General features: G+C 43.4%; 1 protein-coding gene across 1 annotated transcript; it reads left to right on the top strand.

Moving 5' to 3' along the window:
- Positions 1 to 207: 207 nt before the first annotated feature.
- Positions 208 to 21,363, top strand: GPR174 (G protein-coupled receptor 174). Its single transcript, XM_058196969.1, has 3 exons — positions 208 to 323; positions 1,298 to 1,538; positions 18,966 to 21,363. The coding sequence occupies exon 3, from the start codon at positions 19,575 to 19,577 to the stop codon at positions 20,565 to 20,567; it is 993 nt and encodes a 330-aa protein (XP_058052952.1). The 5' UTR covers positions 208 to 323; positions 1,298 to 1,538; positions 18,966 to 19,574; the 3' UTR covers positions 20,568 to 21,363.
- Positions 21,364 to 21,588: the final 225 nt, after the last annotated feature.

Raw genomic sequence — 21,588 nt, 5'->3', positions numbered from 1 at the left:
AACATGAGTTTGCCATTCTTCGTGGCATACGGGCCACGTCAATCAAGGACCCCCTGCTCTCTTCCTACCATGAGATCACCCGTAAGGAGGAAAACAGTGGAATATATATATATAATATTTTTATGTTTTAGGCCCAGTACTCTTCAACATCTTCATCAATGACTTGGACGAGGGGATAGATGGGGAACGCATCAAATTTGCAGATGACACCAAGCTGGCAGGAATAGCCAACACTCCAGAAGATAGGCTCAAGTTACAGAAAGATCTTGACAGACTTGAACATTGGGCGCTATCTAACAAAATGAAATTCAACAGTGAAAAAAGTAAGGTTCTACATTTAGGCAAAAAAACCAAAATGCACCGGTACCATATATGTGGCACCTTGCTCAGTAGTAGTACCTGTGAGAGGGATCTTGGAGTCCTAGTGGATAACCATTTAGATATGAGCCAGCAGTGTGCAGCAGCTGCTAAAAAAGCCAACACAGTTCTGGGCTGCATAAACAGAGGGATAGAATCAAGATCACGTGAAGTGTTAGTGCCACTTTATAATGCCTTGGTAAGGCCATACTTGGAATATTGCATCCAGTTTTGGTCGCCACGATGTAAAAAAGATGTTGAGACTCTAGAAAGAGTGCAGAGAAGAGCAACAAAGATGATTAGGGACTGGAGGCTAAAACATATGAAGAACGGTTGCAGGACCTTGGTATGTCTAGTTTAATAAAAAGGACTAGGGGAGACATGATAGCAGTGTTCCAATATCTCAGGGGTTGCCACAAAGAAGAGGGAGTCGGGCTGTTCTCCAAAGCACCTGAGGGTAGAACAAGAAGCAATGGGTGGAAACTGATCAAAGAAAGAAGCAACTTAGAACTAAGGAGAAATTTCCTGACAGTTAGAACAATTAATAAGTGGAACGACTTGCCTGCAGAAGTTGTGAATGCTCCAACACTGGAAATTTTTAAGAAAATGTTGGATAACCATCTGACTGAGATGGTGTAGGGTTTCCTGCCTGGGCAGGGGGTTGGACTAGAAGGCCTCCAAGGTCCCTTCCAACTCTGTTGTTATATATTATATATATATATATATATATATATATGTAGGTCTTTGGTTGTTCGGGTTTTCTCCCGTGTAAAATTGGAAGTGTCTTGGTGACGTTTCGACGAAGTCTCATTCGTCATCTTCAGGCTTCAGCTTCGTGCTTCTGGGAGCAATATATATATATGCTCCACCACTATAGCAGAACTGTGAATTTTGGGTGCCTTCTGCTTCAGGCTCCTTACTGAAATTTGTCATCACTCAGAATTAATCACACGGTGCCCGTTGGAAAAAATATATCAGCTGGAGAGCAACTTCAGAGGCTTGCGAGTGACACCTTTAACTTCCGCGCTTCTTCGTCTCCTTCTTTCGGTCCCACGTGAAAAGAGGAGTTGCAGTTTTGCTTTCTGCAATAAGCAGAGGAGGAAATGTACTGTAGCAGCAAACTGGTGTTCTCACGGAGGATGTAAAAACATGTGCTCGAAGCCAGGCAAGAAACGGTAAAGGTAGGACTCGTACTCTTTCGTTTTTATCTAGTGGTTATCTATCTCGCAGGTGTTTCTTGTAATTAGTTGGGAAGGCATTTGCTTAAAGTCCATTGGGTTTCTGTCAAACCATCTTACATTTGCAAACGGAATTAAAATAAAATAAACGAGAGGAACAATTCATCCAGGAAGGTTTGGGGGAACAAACTCATGCTGAGACAGTCTAAGATTTCACTACTGCAAAAATCCATAGACTGGATACATTTAGACCCCTCAAATAGCTACGCTTGCCCCTCCATTTGGAAAAAGAAAAAAATGAGTTAAATTTATTTGCAAATATAACAGCATCATTCCTATACAGTCTTCTGTTTCTGAAATTGCAGACAAAGGAGTAGGATTCTTTCTTTCTTTCCTTCCTCCCTCCCTCCCTCCCTCCCTCCCTCCCTCCCTTCTTTCTTTCTTTCTTTCTTTCTTTCTTTCTTTCTTTCTTTCTTTCTTTCTTTCTTTCTTTCTTTCTTGATAGATCAATAACTAAATTTATGACAGAGGGCAAGAAATGATTGAAGTAATATTATCAAATAGTTGCCATTTGTTTCCTTGCACCCTGAATATGCATACATTGCTTTAAAAAATATTTGTAAAGAGCTACCTGCAGACTGAGCCCTGCTTAGAGTAAATCTAAAAGTCAGTTTAATGTAGCCATTAAGGCACGAGGCTAGAATCCAGGAAAAGTCTTAGGCACAAAGCCAGCTTGGTGACCTTGAGCCAGCCACACTCTCACACCCCTAGGAAGGAGGCAATGGCAAACCACTTCTGAAAAACATTGAAAAAGAAAATCTCAAGGACTCAAGCTGGCAGTTTTTTGAGAATGAGGCATGCCTGAATAGTAGAAAACAAAAAACAGATCTATTTAAGTCAAAAGGACAGCTGAGATTTTATGAAATTAATGAATCTGCTCTAAGCCGTGATTAAATCTGGCTTAACCGTAAGGATTTCCTCCTTGATAAACGAACTTAATTTTGGAAAAGAAATCATGTACTTGGAAAAAGATTGACTCAGGGGACATTTGCTTTGTTATACCTATTTGCAATTTTACCATGGAATTATAGCGGAAAAGAATCTCTCTATTTTGAAGAAGTGGTTGCCTAGCTAATTTTTTTTCTTTTAATATTATGCAATATGACACAATCTCAATTTGGTTAGGAACCACACACTGAAAAACAAGTGGATAGTTGTTGCTGTTGTTGTTAGTTGTGAAGTCATGTTTGACCCATCGCGACCCCATGGACAATGTTCCTCCAGGCCTTCCTGTCCTCTACCATCCTCTGGAGTCCATTGAAGGTCACGCTGATTGCTTCAGTGACTCCATCCAGCCACCTCATCCAGTCACTGTCGTCCTGTCCTTCTTTTGCCCTCAATAGTTCCCAGCATTAGGCTCTTCTCCAGTGAGTCCTTCCTTCTCATTAGGTGGCCGAAGTATCTTCAGGATCTGGCCTTCTAAAGAGCAGTCAAGGTTGATCTCTTCTAGGACTGACCAGTTTGATTGCCTTGCAGTCCAAGGGACTTGCAGGCGTCTTCTCCAGCACCAGAGTTCAAAGGCCTCCATTCATTGATTGAGGAAATGGATAGAAGAGGCTTTAAATTTAAGCAAGAATTTGAGATGCATTTAATCAACGTAATTGTCAAAAGCGAAACAAGATGCTTTTGTAATGTTTAAAATTGCTTCTTATACAGTAGTGCACGGCTTAACCCTATCTTCTTTCTTAACTGCATTTATAATCCATTTTCCACTAAAAAAAATCCCTTCATATATAACTCTCTAGCAAAGGGGTCAGCAACCGACGGCTCTGGAGCGCATGTGACTCTTTCATCCCTCTGTTGCGGCTCCCTGTTGCTAATCAGTGCCACAATTTTGAGAGGACCTTCCAGTTTGGGGGGGAGAAGCACAGCACAACAGGAGGAGACTCTATGGCTAGGGGCAGGTTTTCCAGGCGGCTCCATTATTGACAGGGCTTTCAGCTAGGACAGGTCAAGGAAAAAGGATGTCACACTAGGAGGAAACTATTGTGCGGGAACCGAACTTCTGGTCAGCTCCAGAATTGAATGGGGAGGGCTTCTAGTTAGGATCTTTGTGGCTCCCAGTGTTTTCTTTTCTGTGGGAAACGGGTCCGAATGGCTCTTTGAGTGTTTAAAGTTGCCGACCCCTGCTCTAGCACTTCAGGCCACCTTTTATCCTCATAACAATTTAGTGATGTAAGTTAGCTTGAGATCTGACCCTGAATGACCCAGTAATCAAAGTAATCAAGGTAAGTTTGCAGAATAATGTACTGATAAAAGCAGGGGCTTATTTCCTTTCCTTTACTGCCAGAGTCACCAGGCAGGTGTTTCTTTCATTGTAGGGTAGTCTTCAACTTACAACTACAATTGAGCCCAAAATTTCCATTGCTAACCAAAACAGTTGTTAAGTGACTTTTGCCCCATTTTAAGACCACACCTAGAATACTGCATCCAGCTTTGGTCACCATACTATAAAAAAAGATGTTGAGACTCTAGAAAGAGTGCAGAGAAGAGCAACCAAGATGATTAGGGGACTGGAGGCTAAAACATACGAAGAACGGTTGCAGGAACTGGGCATGGCTAGTCTAGTGAAGAGAAGGACCAGGGGAGACATGATAGCAGTCTCCCAATATTTGAGGGGCTGCCACAGAGAGGAGGGGGTCAAGCTATTTTCCAAAGCACCGGAAGGCCAGGCAAGGAATAATTGATGGAAACTGATCAAGGAGAGATTCAACCTGGAAAACAGGAGAAATTTTCTGACAGTAAGAGCAATCAACCAATGGAACAGAAGTTTTTTTTAAAAAATTATTTATTTATTTTTGTCACAACAGTATATACAATCATCAACATAAAAATAACTCATCATGAGAGAAACAGTATATATAAGTAAAAGTATGCATATAATATTATAATGAAGAGAACAATAGGACAGGAACGTTAGGCACTTTTGTGCTCTTATGCACGCCCCTTATAAAGTTGCCTTCGGAAGTTGTGGGGGCTTCATTTATTTATTTATTTATTTTGTCAAACACATACTAAACACTATATATAAGCATGAAATAAGCACACAAAATGAATACAACCAAAGGGAACATTAGGACAGGAACGGTAGGCACGCTGGTGCTCTTATGGATGCCCCTTAATTACTGGAAGCTTTCAAGAAGAGACTGGACTGCCATCTGTCAGAAATGATGTAGGGTCTCCTGCTTCGGCGGGGGGTTGGACTAGACAACCTACAAGATCCCTTCCAACTCTGTTAACCTGTTATGACCTTTCTTGCCACAGTTCCTAGGTGAATCCTTGCAGTTATTACCGTATTTTTCGGAGTATAAGATGCACCTTTTCCCCCACAAAAAGAGTGTGAAAATCTGGGTGCGTCTTATACTCCAAATGTAGCCCCGTCCAGCTTCTCAAACGGAGGTTTCAGAGGCTGAAAAAAGCATCAGAAATGAAGCTTCAAACAGAGCTTCAGAGCCTTTTTTTCTGAAGCTGTTTCGGAGGTTTTCAGAGGCAGAAAAAAAAGAAGAAAAAAAAAACCAAGGCACAGAGCTCACAACCAAGGAACCTGTTTCTAAAATTCACCTCTGGGAACAGCTGATTGGGTGATTCCAGGAGGGCGATCCACCCGCCAATCGGCTTTTTTCTTATTTCCCTCCCCAAAAACTAAGGTACGTCTTATACTCCAGTGCATCTTATACTCCAAAAAATACCGTAAGTTAGTAACACGAGTGTTAAGTGAACTTGGCTTCTCCATTGACGTTGCTTGTCAGAAGGTCGCCAAAGAGGATCATATGACCTTGGGACACTGCAAACATCATAAATATGTGTCGTGTCCCACTCCTCCGCTGACGGCCGGGTCAGGGAAATCCGAATCAGGCTTGCCTCTGCAGCTCTGCCAAAGTCCTAGCAAAGTCCTCAAGGCAGGCAGGAGACCAGAAAGTGACTTCAGCAAGATATGTTTAGACTTTGCCTGACTCAGAGACTGCCAGAAAGCAGATCCTTTATATAGGCCATGGGGTGTGGCTCCATGACTCAGCACTTATCCAGGCCTGCCCCTCCCTTCCTTCTGTTGCCTCCGTCTATCAAGTCTTCTGAAGCGAGGGTCACTCCAGTCTGCAGCTGTTGGTAATTGACCTCCCTCAGGCTCACATGCTGTGGGGGAGGGGGAGGGGTCTAGTTGCTCCGTTTGCCTGGGCATGGAGCCAGAGCTGGGGGCTGGAGATACTTGCTCTTCTTCAGCCTGTCTGGGCATGGAGCCAGGGCTGGGGCCGGGAGATGCCCCCTCCTCAGCCTGTCTGGGCATGGAGCCAGGGCTGGGGCCGGGAGGCATGCTAGGACATTCTTCAGCGTTCGGAAGCAGATAAGCAGACCCCGGCTGTGGTGGTGAGATCGGACGAGACACAACAATATGAACCAGTGGCCAACATATACATTTTGATCATGGGGATGCTGCAAATGTCATAATTGTGAAAAGCGGTCATAAGTCCCTATTTTAAGTGCTATTATAACTTCAAATAGTCACTAAATGAATGGTCATTACCTCTGGACTACCTGTATGGTAGATCAGGTAAAGGCAGCATTTCTCAGTCTTGGTCACCTTAAGGTGGAAGAACTTAACGACTTAAAAACTCACATTAAATGGTGGATTTAACCTGTGAAGGCCTTTATAACTTGGGTCACAGGCAGTGGTGGGATTCAAATAATTTAACAACTGGTTCTCTGCCCTAATAACCAGCTGGGTTGATGTGGCTCGGAGGTCATGTGACCGTGTGGGTGTGGCCAACTCAACATCACTCACATCGATGGATGCTTCACCTTAGCTGTTACAATGTAATAAGGGTTAACCAGAGAGGCAGTTTCTGTAAGCAGGGCAATAAAGATTAGTCTAGAACAGCTGTTCTCAACCTGTGGGTCAGGACCCCGTTGGGGGTCGAAGGACGATTTGCCAGGGGTCGCCTAAGACCATCGGAAGTATGAGAAGTATACTTGCGAGTCGAAGAATCGCGCTCCAATGGTTGACTCCACAAGCCAGCTGCAGGCTCTTCAAATCGCTAGCCGAATTCGGCTTCAGGCGCGATCAATTAAAAAAGAGAGAAATCTTTGCTCTGATGTCTCCCTCTCAAGCCAGCTGCAATCACTCCCAATCGCTAGCCTAATCTGGCTTCAGGCGCAATAAACTTAATAGGGGAGGAGTCTCCGCTTTAATGCCTCCGTCCTCAAGGCAATCGCAAGCAGTTCAGATCGCTAGCCAATATGGCTTCAGGCACGATAAATTCAAAACGAAAATAATTTTATGGTTGGGGTCGCCACATCGTGGGGAATTGTATTAAAGGGGTCGCAGCACTATAAAGGTTGAGAACCACTAGTCTAGAAACACCACCAGAATGTTTCCTTCCTGCCTTCCTTACAGGATTAGCCCTGTAAAGTGGGGGGGGGGGAACCAAATAAAATTTCTTCCAACAACCGGTTCTCCAAATTGCTTAGAACAGGGGTCTCCAACCTTGATCCCTTTAAGACTTGTGGACTTCAACTCCCAGAGTTCTGGGAGTTGAAGTCCACAAGTCTGAAAGGGACCAAGGTTGGAGACCACTGGCTTAGAAAGTTAACAACCGGTTCTCCCGAAAAAGGTGCGAACCGGCTGAATCCCACCACTGGTCACAGGTAAATCTATGTGTCTTCTCCAGGTACAGTTAGCCCATCTAGTTGTTCCTTCATCCCAGAAAGGAGAACTTAAAGTCCTCTTCACACAAGACATGGGTGAGAAGTAGAGAAATTTTTCTTCTGTAGTAATTCTTTCCTTCTGGAGTCATTCCCTCCCCCCCAAGAAGTTAAACTTGTCCTTGTTCTCTTGACTTTAAGAAAAAGGATCAAAATAATTTTGCTCAATAGAGTCTTTGAAACAAGATGAAGTGATGGAATAGTTACCCGTGGGGTGTGTGTCATTGTCTGGTTTTCAGTTGTATTTGTGGAAACCTGTGGGAGTTGTGCTACAAGGCAGAGGTGTACAGACACCATGAAATGAATAAATAAGCTAGAACGTTGCTACTTGGAAAGACATTTTATAGACAAAACAATCCCAGCCAAAACAACCTACAGCATGTTCTCAGTATTCACAATATGTCTATCATCCCCAAAAGACAAACTAATAATAGTAACAGTAACAGAGTTGGAAGGGACCTTGGAGGTCATCTAGTCCAACCCCCTGCTCACGCAGGAGACCTGTAATAGGGATTCAAACTGCCGAACTGCCGACCTTTCTGATTGACAAGCTCAGTGTCTTAGCCACAGAGCCATCTAGTCAGGCGCTAATGTTGAGTAATGTCAGCTTATGGAGTCTTTTACCTAACATTTGCCAATGTTCTTGGCCCAGTCAAGAGAAGACACTTTTCTTTAATTCTGGACTCTTGTGTGTCTGTGAAAGGCTACCTGAGTCTGCCCACAATATCCTTGGATTAAACTTGATCTCTCTTAAAAAGATAACAAGGTCACATTGAAATTACCCTTGTATAATACTAGCTGAAAGTTATGAGGTGCCCTGGGTGCTCTCTGGAGCTTGCTTGTTTTCTTGCAGACCAGGGGTGAAATGCTACCAGTTTCCTTTGGTTCGGGTGAATCGGTAGTAAAAAAAAAAAAGCTACCAGTTCGGGTGAATCAGTAATTTAAAAAAAGCTACCGGTTCACGCGAACCGGTAGTGATAAAAGCTACAGGTTCAGGCGAACCGGTATTTCTGATGATCAGCTGTGCAGCACGGTTTATATTTGCTAGAAAGCTGGGAATTCTGCTGTTCCCCTCCTCGTTGTTCTACTTACCTAGTGAAGTCTTTTTTTTCTGTGCGAAGCACGCGTTTGGCAAACATGCTTTTGGTGCATGTTGTACATGTGCGTGTGCAGCGCACATTTGGCATGCACTGTACATGCACGGGCAGCGAATCGGTGGCAATCCATGGAGGAATTCACCACTGTTGCAGACATTTCATTACCAAAGAAGGTAACATCAGCAGTGCTAGCAAGGAGTGCTCAGTGCTGTTTGCTATCAGTTTATATTCTGGTGACTTGCCTGTCTCTATTGCTGGGGGTGATCTTAGAGGTTCTTTGGTTGGGCTGTTTGCTGCTGGCTTCTTTGTCAGTTTCGTGATTGGGGTTTTGTTTACTTGATTGTTGGTCTGATTTTAACCTTGGAGTTAATCTATGCTGATCTAAGGTGCTGATTGATGGTGGAGAGGTGCTTGGGTCTTTTGGTTCCCTTTTTGGGCAGCACCCAGATCAGCATAGATGTTGTGACCTAGGCTTCCTGAGTCATTAAAACACAAAACCTCTTTTATTGCAACAGCCGTGAATTACGTTCATTCACAGCTGAGTCCCAATTAGTTTCAAAAAGTCCGTCGGGATAATCACCAACCTTTATCTCCCTTGACACTCTGCCAAAGACCTACTTGGCAAAGCCACATGGATTCCAGAATCAAACAGAGATGCCGACTGGGAACAGACTTAACAACATTGCTTTCCTGCAAAGGGCCCACGTGCCTTTGCTCCTCTTTTAAGCCTTATTTGTGGGGCCAATCATCTCCAGGCCTTACCCCTGAGTCGTCCCTTTTGTTTTAACTGTTCGTACCTTCTGGAAGCTCTGCGCATGCGTGCATTAGGAACAGGCTCCTCCTGTTCCTCTGCCTCTCTGGTGTCTGACTCTGGAGGCTCCAGAGTCCGCACATAACTCCCAGATGGCTGTGGTCCCATCTCGGCCTCCAATGCAGAGCCCTTGTCCGAGCCTTCCCCTGACTCCAGGACTGACCCATTCTCCTCCCCACCCTCCTCACTGTCCAACTCTGCTGCCAACTACTGGCAGACCACAACAATAGATTAACTCCAAGGTTAACATTAGACCAACAATCAAGTAAACAAGACTCCAATCAAGAAACTGCCAAAGAAGGGAACAGTAAACAGTCCAATCAAAGACTCTCTAAGACGTCCCCCACCAACACTGACAGGCAAGCCACCAGGCAAGCCCTCAGCCAGCAAATGGCACTCCTTACTAGCACTGATGATGTTACCTAGTTGGGTAATGAAATGTCTACAAGAAACCAAGCAAGCTTAGAGAGCACCAAAAACCGCTCATATCAACTCTGAGCTACAGATATTCTCCTTTATTAGCTAAACAGTCTTTCTTTTGTCCCCCTTTCTTTCTTTTCCTGCCAAACTCTTCTAATCTCTCTTCTTTTATTATAATGAGCAAAATATCAACATCTATTTGGCAAAAAGGCTTAGACAAAATGTGGCAAGATATTCCAGAGCTTTTCTAGTAAAAGGTCTGTAATTCCCAATAGCCAGCAAGTGAAAGTTTAATCACTGCCCTTTAAATAGGAGGAAAATGGGAGTGGGTTAGGAAGAGTAAGTTAGGTATCAGAGGAAAGCTGTCTAATGTGCATAATATAAAATAAACAAAAAAATTGATGGCTTTTGTAATCTATTTATTTATTTTATTTATTTTATTTATTTGTCACAACATCATACAAAAAGATTATATAGTATATACACATATAAACATATATAGGAAGAAGAAAAGAAAAACAATAGGACAGGAACGGTAGGCACGTTTGTGCGCTTATGCACGCCCCTTATGGTCCTCTTAGGAATGGGGTGAGGTCAATAGTAGAAAGTTTTTGGTTAAAGCTTTTAGGATTATGGGAAGAGACCACAGAGTCTGGTAAAGTATTCCAAGCACTGATGATTCTGTTGCAGAAGTCATAATCACTGCTGGATTTTCCATTGCTCTGGGTCAAAAATGCATGCAACATTTTTTAAACTTGAGGCCAGGGGTAAAATCCAGCAGGTTCTGACAGGTTCTGGAGAACCAGTAGTGGAAATTTTAAGTAGTTCAGAGAACTGGAAATACCACCTCTGGCTGGCCCCAGAGTGGGCTGGGAATGGAGATTTTGCAATATCCTTCCCCCAGGAGTGAGGAGGGAATGGAGAGTTTGTGGCATCCTTCCCCTGGAGTGGGGTGGGAATGGAGATTTTGCAGAATCCTTCCCCTGCCATATCCACTAAGCCACGCCCACCAAGCCACACCACACCCACCAAGCCACGCCCACAGAACCGGTAGTAAAAAAAATTGCATTTCACCAGTGCTTGAGGCAGTACTGAGATTTCAATCTTGATAGGTTAAATGCACCACTTTGTTCATATTTAGTTATTTTTCGGAGCCATGAAGGCAACAGCTAGGTGACCATGTTAGCCAGAAGGTTAAATTCTCCAACAGAATGAGAATCTTTGTAGCTCAGGGTTGAACTATGGAATCCTTGTTACTCACTGAGTTGGGCTGTTGGCTGTCAGATGTTTCATTACCTGACTAGATAACATCATCAGATGTTCCACAAGATTAAGTTCTTTATACCCAACAGCTCTTTTCTAGTGTTCTAGAGAGAAGGGGGATTAACATGACGAGGTGGTGGCCATCCCTAATCTATGTTCAGGGGCACCAAAAGAATCCAATGAACTGGGCTCTCACAAACACCAAACCATGAAGAAGTAACCAAGTTCAGACAGAACCACCTCACTGAGCATGCTGTAGAAAGGCAGCTGCTGTCTTTGAAATTTCCCTGGTTAAGCATGCTGGGAAATGTCATGTTCAAATCTATAGGAAACCATGAAGCTTATTTGTTGTTAGCCTTCAAGGTGGACCATGTCAGGAAACAACCACAAGAGTTAGAAGATTGTTCTTTTCCTTATTGTTCTAGGGTTTGCTGTTTGCTGTTATTAGTTGCTAAAACTCTCCTTGAGATCACCTTTAATTGGGAAAAACAGTACATTATAGGGTAACCATTTTTGAACTAAGGTACCTCAAATGAGCTTATTTACAGAATGTGTCCAAAATCCAGGACCCATGACTCTCTAAGGAAGGACAGTTGGCTGCTTCAGTGCTACCTCTATGTTGCCACTATAGCCCTGTAATCTTCATTTCAGAGAGCCATGGTGGTGCAGTGGTTAGAATGCAGTACTGCAGGCTACTTCTGCTGACTGCCGATTGCCGGCAGTTCGGCAGTTCGATTCTCATCGGCTCAAGGTTGATCAGCCTTCCATCCTTCCGAGGTCAGTAAAATGAGGACCCAGATGGTTGGGAGTCATATGCTGACTCCTTAAACCCCTTAGAGCGGGCTGTCAAGCATTGGGAAGCGGTAGATAAGTCTAAGTGCTATTGCTAAGTGCTATTGCTATTTCAACATTCTATGACAGTTTCCCAGCCAATCTCGCAATGCCTTCCTCCGTCCTCAGCCCAGCAGCAGCTGCTTATGGTTCTTGTTTTGGCATTATGAATGGTATAATAACAGTCACTAGATTTTCTTAACCTATGTTTAGTGTTTTGTAAATGATGTGAATATAGCTGATGTATATAATATTGTGCGCCTGGGGACGGTGAGGTGACAAAACAGCAGAAAGATTACACCCCAATTCTTTAAACTTTAAATTATAGACTCATAGATGCTAATTATAGTGCAATGGGATATAATCTTTCTGCTGCTTTATATCCTACCAATTGCATTCTAGGAGATATTCCTTATGCCAGCTTTCTTCATGCCAAGTCTCTCCAACTGTGTGAGACCATATTTTCAGACTTGTCAACTAGCTGTTAACAGCATCTTTGAAAGGCACATTATGGAGGGAGGTGATTTAGTAGGATAATATGAGATACAGCATCTCGCATTTTAATTAATCATTGAAAACCCTTCAGAGTGGGAATCAAATCTCGGCTATTTATATAACTGAGGATTTTACTGTGGCTCAGCTAAGTGTGACGGAAAGTTTGAAAGGGCCCTTGGCTTAATGCTTTTCCTCAGACCGCTGAACATTAAGTAATGGTCTTCATCTATCACAATCAAAGCCACCTGAAAGCTAGAGATTTAGAAGCATTTTGTTACTAATGGCATTGGAATACACTGTTAAAGACTTGATAGATTATGTTATTCTGACTCATACGATAAAGCAGAGTAAGAAATACAAAGTATGGGTCAGTGGTGGGTTTCAAAAATTTTTACTACCAGTTCTGTGGGTGTGGCTTGGTGGGCGTGGCTTGGTGGGCATGGCAGGAGAAGGATAATGTAAAATCTTCATTCCCTCCCCAATCCAGGGGAAGGTTACTGCAAAATCCACATTTCCTCCCGATCAGCTGGAACTTGGGATGCAGAGAATAGACGGGGGCAGAGCCAGTCAGAATTTTTACTACCGGTTCTCTAAACTACTCAAAATTTCCGCTACCGGTTCTCCAGAACTGGTTAGAACCTCTGAAACCCACCTCTGGTACAGGTTCACCCTGTACATCAGGGGTATCAAACTCAAGACCTGGGGGCCAGATCTGGTCCACGGGGTACTTAGATCCGGCCTGAGGGACCGCCCTGGAAACAACAAAGGACAACCCCTGGTGCTTCTGTGAGTGAAAATGGACTCTGTTTTCGGCTGGCCCAGTTTCCTGCAACCCTCTGCCAGCAAAAATAGAGCTCAGGAGGGGTCTCCCGAGCTCCATTTTCACTGGCAGAAGGTTGCAGGTCAGGGCAGCCGAAAATGGTGCTCGGGAGCCTGTTTTCACTGGCAGAGCACTTGGGCCACCACAGTTGTCCTCAACATGAATGACGTTGAGGTGGCCACACCCATCCTGGCCACACCCACCCCAGCCCCCGGAGGTCAAATACAACCCTGATGTGGCCCTCAATGAATTGGGTTTGACACTCCTGCTTGTTGTGACCCAGGCCCAAGTAGGTAGGAAATTCAGTCCGTGAAAAAACAAACAAACTTTATTCGAACAGCTGAAAATTACTTCATTCCCAGAGTAGTTCAACTAAATTAAAGCAAATTCCTCCCAACACAAATTCCTCAGTCCTATCACAAACCTTGGTCCAATTAGGCAAACTGCCAAAGGCCTTTCTTGGCAAACGTTCAGAAGTCACAAAAATAAATGCAAGACATAGACGAAGCACAAGATGAAGCTACCAACGTTGTTTTCCGGCAAAGCCCAAACACCGTTGCTGGTCTGTTTTAAGTTTTATGGGAGGGGCCAATCATCTCTTGGCCCTACTCCTGAGTTGTCCTCTTTGCTTGAGCTGCTCTTGCCTTCTGGCAGCTCTTCTTATCCGTGCATTAGGAACAGGCTCCTCCTGTTCCTCTGCCTCACTACTACCAGTCTCTGGAGGCTCCAGAGTCCACACCTCAGTCCCCGATGGCCCTGGCCTCACCTCAGCTTCATCACTGCGACTCCATTGCCAGCTCCGCAGGCTGCTGGCAGACCACAACACTACTGTACATGATTAATTGATTAGCTATTTGAAGACTTTCCCTGAAGTTCTATCACAATCCCAGAAGATACGTTTCTGTTATGGAAGGTTGTTTTTTTTTTTTTTTTACATTTTGTGCTTTCATTCAACTTTCAGAGGGAACTAATCAAATATAATGATGTCTAATAAGATCATTGGGGAGGGAAGGAGTTCTAAAATAATACAATGAAATTATTTTACTTCTCCTCAACAAATCTACGGTCTATTAAGGAAGATGTACAACAGCCTTCCAACAAATAGAGGAAAAGCAACCCATCTAGCCAGGCGGCAGCACAAAACAATTAAGAAATAGAGATTTTACTAAGAGTGCATTGTACCATCAGGGACTTAGAGAAATAGAATCAGGAAAAGAAATTATCTGCTTTAGAGGAGACAACTCTCCAAATATAGCTGGACTGGCTTGAAAGAGTGAAATAAGACTCACTTGCCTATAAAAACTCTTATATCTCCAAATCTAAAAGGATCTAATTATTCTTTTATATTATGATGATGACAGTGATGCGTTTTGACCAAGAGGAACGGAAGCTGCAGGAGACAGTTTTAGAAAGGGACCTGAGTACCTATTCTGGGGGGGGGGGAGCCAAGGACCTCATGTCTCATCATTCAAATGCCAAATATTGTACAGTCTGTGCCAGTCACGATGCACAGCATATTATCATGGTTTGGATATTGGAGGCTTTTAGAATCATAGGGCTGGAAGGGACCTTGAGGTCTTCTAGTCCAGGGGTCTCCAACCTTGTCAACTTTAAGACCTGTGGACTTCAGCTCCTAGAGTTGAAGTCCACAGGTCTTAAAGTTGACAAGGTTGGAGACCCGTGTTCGAGTCCAACCTCTTGCCCAAGGCAGGAGTCCCTGTACCATCCCAGGACAAATGGTTCTCCAATCTTTTTTTTTTTTTTTAGTAAAAAAGTTTTATTTCCATTTTCCAACAACCTATTCAATATACAGTCTCTTATTCAACATTAGTCATTAACTTTCATTTGTTACTTATTCGGACCTGCCCAGCTACCACTTCCTTCCTTAACAAACCTTTCCTCCTCCCTTCTCTACTTTCTTCTACTTTCTTCATCCTTCCTCTCCTTCGCTTTTCTACATCCTCTCCTCCTTCCCTACTCTTCTCTTCCACCCTTTCTAACCTCTCTCTTTCCCTTTCTTCTTCCTCTCCTTTCCCCTTTTCTACCTCTCTTTCCTACCTACTTTCTTCCTTCACTCTCTCCTCTCCTTTCCATTCCTTCTGAAATGGCAGCTGAGCAGCCCGATTTCATTTCAAATTATTTCTATTTCTTAATTACATATCTTCAATCATTCCTTTACATTGATCCTTCATCTCCCCTCTCCCCTTCCCTCCCCTCCCCTCCCACCCCCGGGACTTCCCAGAACAAAGAACAGGGTATAAGATTAACAATCATAAATTAAAATACAACCTAAATCATAATCCATAGTCACTCCTCTCTCTAAGACCTTTACCCCCCTTCCAGGAACCAAAAAGAACATTCTTCTTCCAGACCATTATAAATCAGTCCATTCCACTCCTAAAATCTTCAGAATCTTCCAATTAAATTAGTATTTCCAGTTCATCAATAAAATACATAGTTTTAATATCCAATCTTCATCAATTAACACCAAATATATATCAATCCATTCCACTCCTGAAGTCTTCAGAATCTTATAGTTTTTAATATCCAATCTTCATCGATCAAGACCAAGACGATATTCCATCTTCCAGTATTCATCAGAAATTCTTTTATAATATACCTTTCTTCCTTAAACAGTCTCCCAAATATAATTCATATTTCCAGCTTAAATTCTTAAATTTTTATCCAATCTCCAAAAATAAACAATATTCTATCTTCTCATATCTTTAATATCACTTACATAAATCAAATAACATTGCTAATATTAATATTTCTTCAATTTACCTTACATCTGTCAAATAACATTATTAAAATTATAACTTATATCCAAAATATATCAATTATAACAATTAAATTCTATTTAACCAAATACCAACATTACATCCATAAATTTTTCTATCTGTCCTCCAAAAGTTAAACAATATTCCATCTTCCCATTCCTTTATACCTCACATATATCAAATAGTAACACCTTATACCCAAAATAAGTCAGTTGTAAAAATTAAACCCTATATATATATATTAAAAAAAAAATACCATCAAAATCACATCTTAAGCATTCTCCTTCCCCTTGTCTTCTATCTTACACATTTTCCACCATCTGCTCACCAATCAGCTTAACATCTAACAATAAAGAATTTCCAATCTTTAATATATTGGTGTAAAAATCTCTTGTTTAAAAACTTATTAAGGAAAGATAAGCCTCCAAAAGTTCCTATAAAAAAATATATCCATTTTTGAAGTGAAGAAGTTTCCAAGATTTTAGTAGTTAGTTCTGTTTGCTTAAGAGCCATTCTTAAACTGTAAAATCTACCAAAAAGAGGGGGGGAAAATTCAATAAACTTTTCTTCTTAAACATTGTGATAAAGAAAAAGGTAAAAAGAAAAAAAAATCATTAACAGTTCTTATTCATTCCATTTAAAAAGTAGCTTGTTATGTTCTTCTCTTCCTTTGTCCTTTTATAGTTTCACTTTCCTTTGTATATTGCAAACGCCATTTTAAATCCACTCAAGTTGAAAGTTAGTTCAAAGGAAAGCTATTTAAGAGCTGAAGTTAAGATTTATTACTTGCAAATTCTTGCTAGTCCTCCTACTTTGTTCTGTCTGTGTTGAGTTCTCTTTAAAAATAAATCTTGGCACAGAGATGGTTACGGCTTCTTGTTCTGTATAAACAGAAGCACCCTGGGCACGGAGCTTCGTCAGGCTAAAGGGGAGCTCTCACCCTTCGATCCCCTGGTTAAATTCCAGGGGCTCCCGGGGAGCTCTACCCAAACCTGACCACTCTTCCCTCCCCCTTCTCCCGGGGGAGAGAATTCCAAACCAGAACTCCGGAAGGCAAACTCTTCCATTGATTAATCGTTCTCACTGTCAAGAAATTCCTCCTTTTTCCAAGTTGGTTCCAGGGGTGGGCTCCAAAAATTTTTAGCAAGGGGTTCTCTGCCTAGTTGCTGGATGGGCCTGGCCATGGTGGGCGTGGCCTAGTCGGCCTCCTGCACCACAGTGTATGTGGGGGGTGTTTTTGCCCTTCCCTGGCTCCAGAGGCCCTCTGGAACTTCCTGAACTTCTTGTAGGCCTGTTTTTTGCCCTCCCCGAACCTCCACATGCGCTCTGCACTTACCTGCATCCAAAATGGGCCACGTGGGGACTCCTGGGAGGGGCAGAGTGGGGTGGGCAGGGCCAGCCAGGAGTGGAATTTGGAGGTTCTCCCGAACCCCTGTGAACCCCCAGCAGCCTACCCCTGGTTGGTTCTCTCTTTAAGAAGCTTCCATCCATTTCTTCTTGACCTACCTTCAGGTGCTTTGGAGAGTAAATCGAGGTCTTCTTCCCTGTTGTACGCCTTCAAATTTTGGAAGATTGCTATCAGGTCTTCCCCAGCATTCTCTTTATGAAGCTAAAGATACCAACTTCTCTTAGCCATTCATCGTAAGATTTAGCTTTATTGTTCTTCTCATCACTCTTTCTAGCATCTTTTTTGCATGGCGGTGGTCAGAACTGCAATATTCTAAATGTGGCTTAGAGCAATATAGAGCAGTACTATCGTTTCTTGTGATCTTGATGCTAGAGCCTCGGTGGCGCAGTGGTTATAGTGCAGAACTGCAGGCCGCTTCTGCTGACTGCCAGCTGACTGCAATTTGGCAGTTCAAATCCCACCAGGCTCAAGGTTGACTCAGCCTTCCATCCTTCCGAGGTGGGTAAAAGGAGGACCCAGATTGTTGGGGGCAAGAGGCTGAGTCTGTAAATGGCTTAGAGAGGGCTGTAAAGCCCTGTAAAGCGGTATATAAGTCTAAGTGCTATTGCTATTGCTATCCCTCTGCTGATGCAGCTTAAGAGTGTGTTGCTGGGTCATACTTAAGTGGTTGTCCATTAGGACATCTACCGTAGATTCTTTTCAAAGAGGAGACATCCCAAACAATTGCAATCTGAATAGAAGCAGCTTTATTTTCTCACCTTTCTTTCTGAACTGACAAGTAGAATGTCTGTTGAGGAAGGTGAGGTTGGGAGGCCAAGTAGTCATTGGTGTAAGCTCTGCCAAAGAGGAGGAGGACCTTGAGGTGACAACTTTCTCTGATGCAGGGGTCTCCAACCTTGGCAACTTTAAGACTTGTGGACTTCAATTCCCAAAGTTCCTCAGCCAGCTTTGGGAGATCCCTTCCGAATTTCCCTTTTAACACCTGGGTGGAATTCTTGTGAAGGAGTTTAGGGCTTTGGATTTGTTCTCTTCCATGTAGAGATTGGCCACTATGGAGGACACAGGTGAACCCATAAAAGAGGGGTCAAAGAGGCCATCTGCATTAAAATTGAAGATCCCTCTCTCAACAGAGGGGGAGGGGTACAGTACCACCCACCTCCTGTTTACAACACAATCCTTTCACCAGTTCCAAGAAGGTTCCACACCCATTTGCACTCTTTAGATCAGGGGTCTCCAACCTTGGCAATTTTAAGACTTGTGGACTTCAATTCCCAGAGTTCCTCAGCAAGCAAAGCTGGCTGAGGAACTCTGGGAGTTGAAGTCCACAAGTCTTAAAGTTGCCAAGGTTGGAGACCCCTGCTCTGATGTATCTAAGTGAGGTGAGATGTGTTGGTTGATGGAACCTCTAACCAAGCAAACTTTTTTTTTTTTTTTGCATTTATATCCTGCCCTTCTCCGAAGACTCAGGGCGGCTTACAATATGTCAAGCAATAGTCTTCATCCATTTGTATATTATATACAAAGTCAACTTATTGCCCCCAACAATCTGGGTCCTCATTTTACCTACCTTATAAAGGATGGAAGGCTGAGTCAACCTTGGGCCTGGTGGGACTTGAATCTGCAGTAATTGCAAGCAGCTGCTGTTAATAACAGACTGTCTTAGCAGTCTGAGCCACCAGCCGCCAGCCAACTTTGAGATACTTTTCATTGAATAGGACTACATTAACTCTTATTTGTATTTTCTTCAGTTGCAGGTGTTCCAATTTCGCTGTATTGCAGAAGAACGGCGATAAAAGTCCTTTTTGGTGTGACAGTTGAAAAGGAACAGAAAAGGAAGAGGTGGTGGCTGTGATGTCTCAGATGGTACCTGGTTCTCCTTGCCTCTTGCCCACAACGTATGTTTGGGATTTATTTGTCTTCCCTTTACTCAAGACAAAACCCATTTGAGAACGAGGACTCAAGAGTCTGTGATAACGCTTCTTCAAAAATCAACCGGATGCCATAATCAAACAAGCTTATTTTAGACAAAACTCAACACAATGAAGAAAGCTAAAGGAGAATCCAAAGATGAGCATAGAGGAATCAGAGAAGCAAAAAGATCCTAAATATTCTGATTTTTTTTTTTTTTAAAAAAAGGATTCCTATGAAGGAACAGCAGCAAATTCTGTTTTTGCAAGCTCGCCAAAGAAAAGATGATACAACAAAGCCAGGCAATATTCAGATTCCACATATGCAGCGCCTCAGCTCAGGTTGTAGCCTTTTCACATCCTTCCCCTGAGAATTCAAGATAGCAACAATTTTAGATAACTTCCTTACTGTTCTCCTACTTAGCCACTCCATACGTCCCAAGGAAAATCATGGCGGCCAATGACTCAAACCATGATGAAGAGGCGTTTTTGAAACCTTTCTATGCCATCATGTACACCATCATCCTGGTTCCAGGTTTGATTGGGAATGTTTTGGCTCTCTGGGTCTTCTATGGATATATGAAGGAAACTAAACGGGCCGTGATTTTTATGATCAATCTCGCCATTGCAGACTTGGCCCAAGTTTTATCTCTGCCACTAAGGATTTTCTATTACCTGTCTAAAAGTTGGTACCTGGGGAAGGAACTTTGCATGTTTTGCTTCTACCTCAAGTATGTCAACATGTATGCAAGCATTTACTTCTTGGTTTGCATCAGTGTGAGGAGATTCCAGTTCCTGATGCACCCGCTGAAGTTCAGCGACTGCAAGCGCATCTATGACATGTACATCTGCCTTGTTGGATGGGTTGTGGTTTGCGTTGGCTGCTTATCCTTCCCCCTTCTGCGGCTTACCTCCAACGAGACCGGTGCCAACAATAAATGCTTTGTGGACCTGCCTGTGAAGACTGCAGATAAACCTATCTCAATAGCAATGATGTCCCTAGGTGAGCTGGTTGGCTTTGTAACCCCTCTGTTGATCATCCTGTATTGTTCCTGGAAGACCATCTTATCTCTCCAAGAGAAGAATTCTGTTTCCCAAGACCTTGGGGAGAAACAGAAAGCTTTAAAGATGATCCTGACTTGTGCCATTGTCTTTTTGATTTGCTTTGGTCCTTATCACATCAGCTTCCCTTTGAATTACTTGGTCAAGTCCCAAAAGATAGAAGATCCTTATGCCCGGAAGGTTATTTTGGTCTTCCATGCAATTGCCTTGTGTCTTGCCAGTTTAAATTCATGTGTCGACCCTGTAATTTATTACTTTACCACAGATGAGTTTCGAAGGAGGCTTTCGAGGCAAGATTTACAGGACAGTATTCAATTTCATAACATGCGCTGTGGACGTGCAAAAGATCCATCTGAAATAAGTATAGTTGAGGCTGAGTGATTGAGAGGAAACTCATATTATGAGTGGGGTTGATAAGACGTTTATTTGATGCCATGATAATTTGGGGGGGGACACAGATTTACCACTTGTTTTAAACATTTCACTAGAGTACTCCTCCAGGTACAATTGGCCCATATAGCAAGCATGGGGATAAAACTCAAAATAATGCTGTTGTTGTGGCTCCCGCCCCCGAATCTGGCCCCATGCCCGAAAGTGCCTTGGAGCCGGGCCTGCTGCCAGAAAGTGACTTGGACACTGAGGGGGAAGGGCCATCAGGACTTACCTCAGAAGCACCGGCCTCCCTGGATCAGCTCCAGGAGCCAGAGGCAGGCCAAGCGAAAGAGATAACGAGGCCTCCTTCTCCTGACTCTTCCCCCCCCAGGCCACGCCTGCAGACCCAGCTGACAGCAATCAGGCTTGGATCAATCCCAGGTTTCGAAGGCAGGAGAGAACAACAGAAGCAGGGGCGGGGCAGCCCTAGGAAGTGCTAAGTCATGGAGCCACACCCCACAGGATATAAAAGGCAGCAAGAGCTGGTGTGTCTCTTTGTATCAGGCAAATCCACGGATTGACTAGAGCTGAAGGTTGTGACTCACCTGCGTCTTGGCAGCCAATGAGGGCTCTTGGCAGACGCTGGCTCTTTTGCTGCCAGAGCTGATAAGAGCCGGCTAATTAGCCATTGTTCGGATGGAGGCGAGGAGGACAGCTGTTTGTTTTTTTTTTACTATTGGTTCTGTGGGCGTGGCTTGGTGGGTGTGGTGTGGCTTGGTGGGCGTGGCTTGGTGGGCGTGGCAGGGTAAGGATACTGCAAAATCTCCATTCCCACCCCACTCCTAGGGGAAAGATATTGCAAAATTTCCATTCCTACCCCACTCTGTGGCCAGCCAGAGGTGGTATTTGCTGGTTCTCCAAACTGCTCGAAATTTCCACTACCGGTTCTCCAGAACCTGTCAGAACCTGCTGGATTTCACCCCTGATCCTACAACAATAAAGTAGGATTCTAGGAATCCTTGCTATGTCT

This window comes from Ahaetulla prasina, chromosome 11 (assembly GCF_028640845.1).
Source record: "Ahaetulla prasina isolate Xishuangbanna chromosome 11, ASM2864084v1, whole genome shotgun sequence".
In the NCBI taxonomy this organism is placed as follows: domain Eukaryota; kingdom Metazoa; phylum Chordata; class Lepidosauria; order Squamata; family Colubridae; genus Ahaetulla; species Ahaetulla prasina.
The sequence above is the reverse complement of the archived record's forward strand: the minus strand, read 5'-3'. Positions and strand labels throughout refer to the sequence as shown.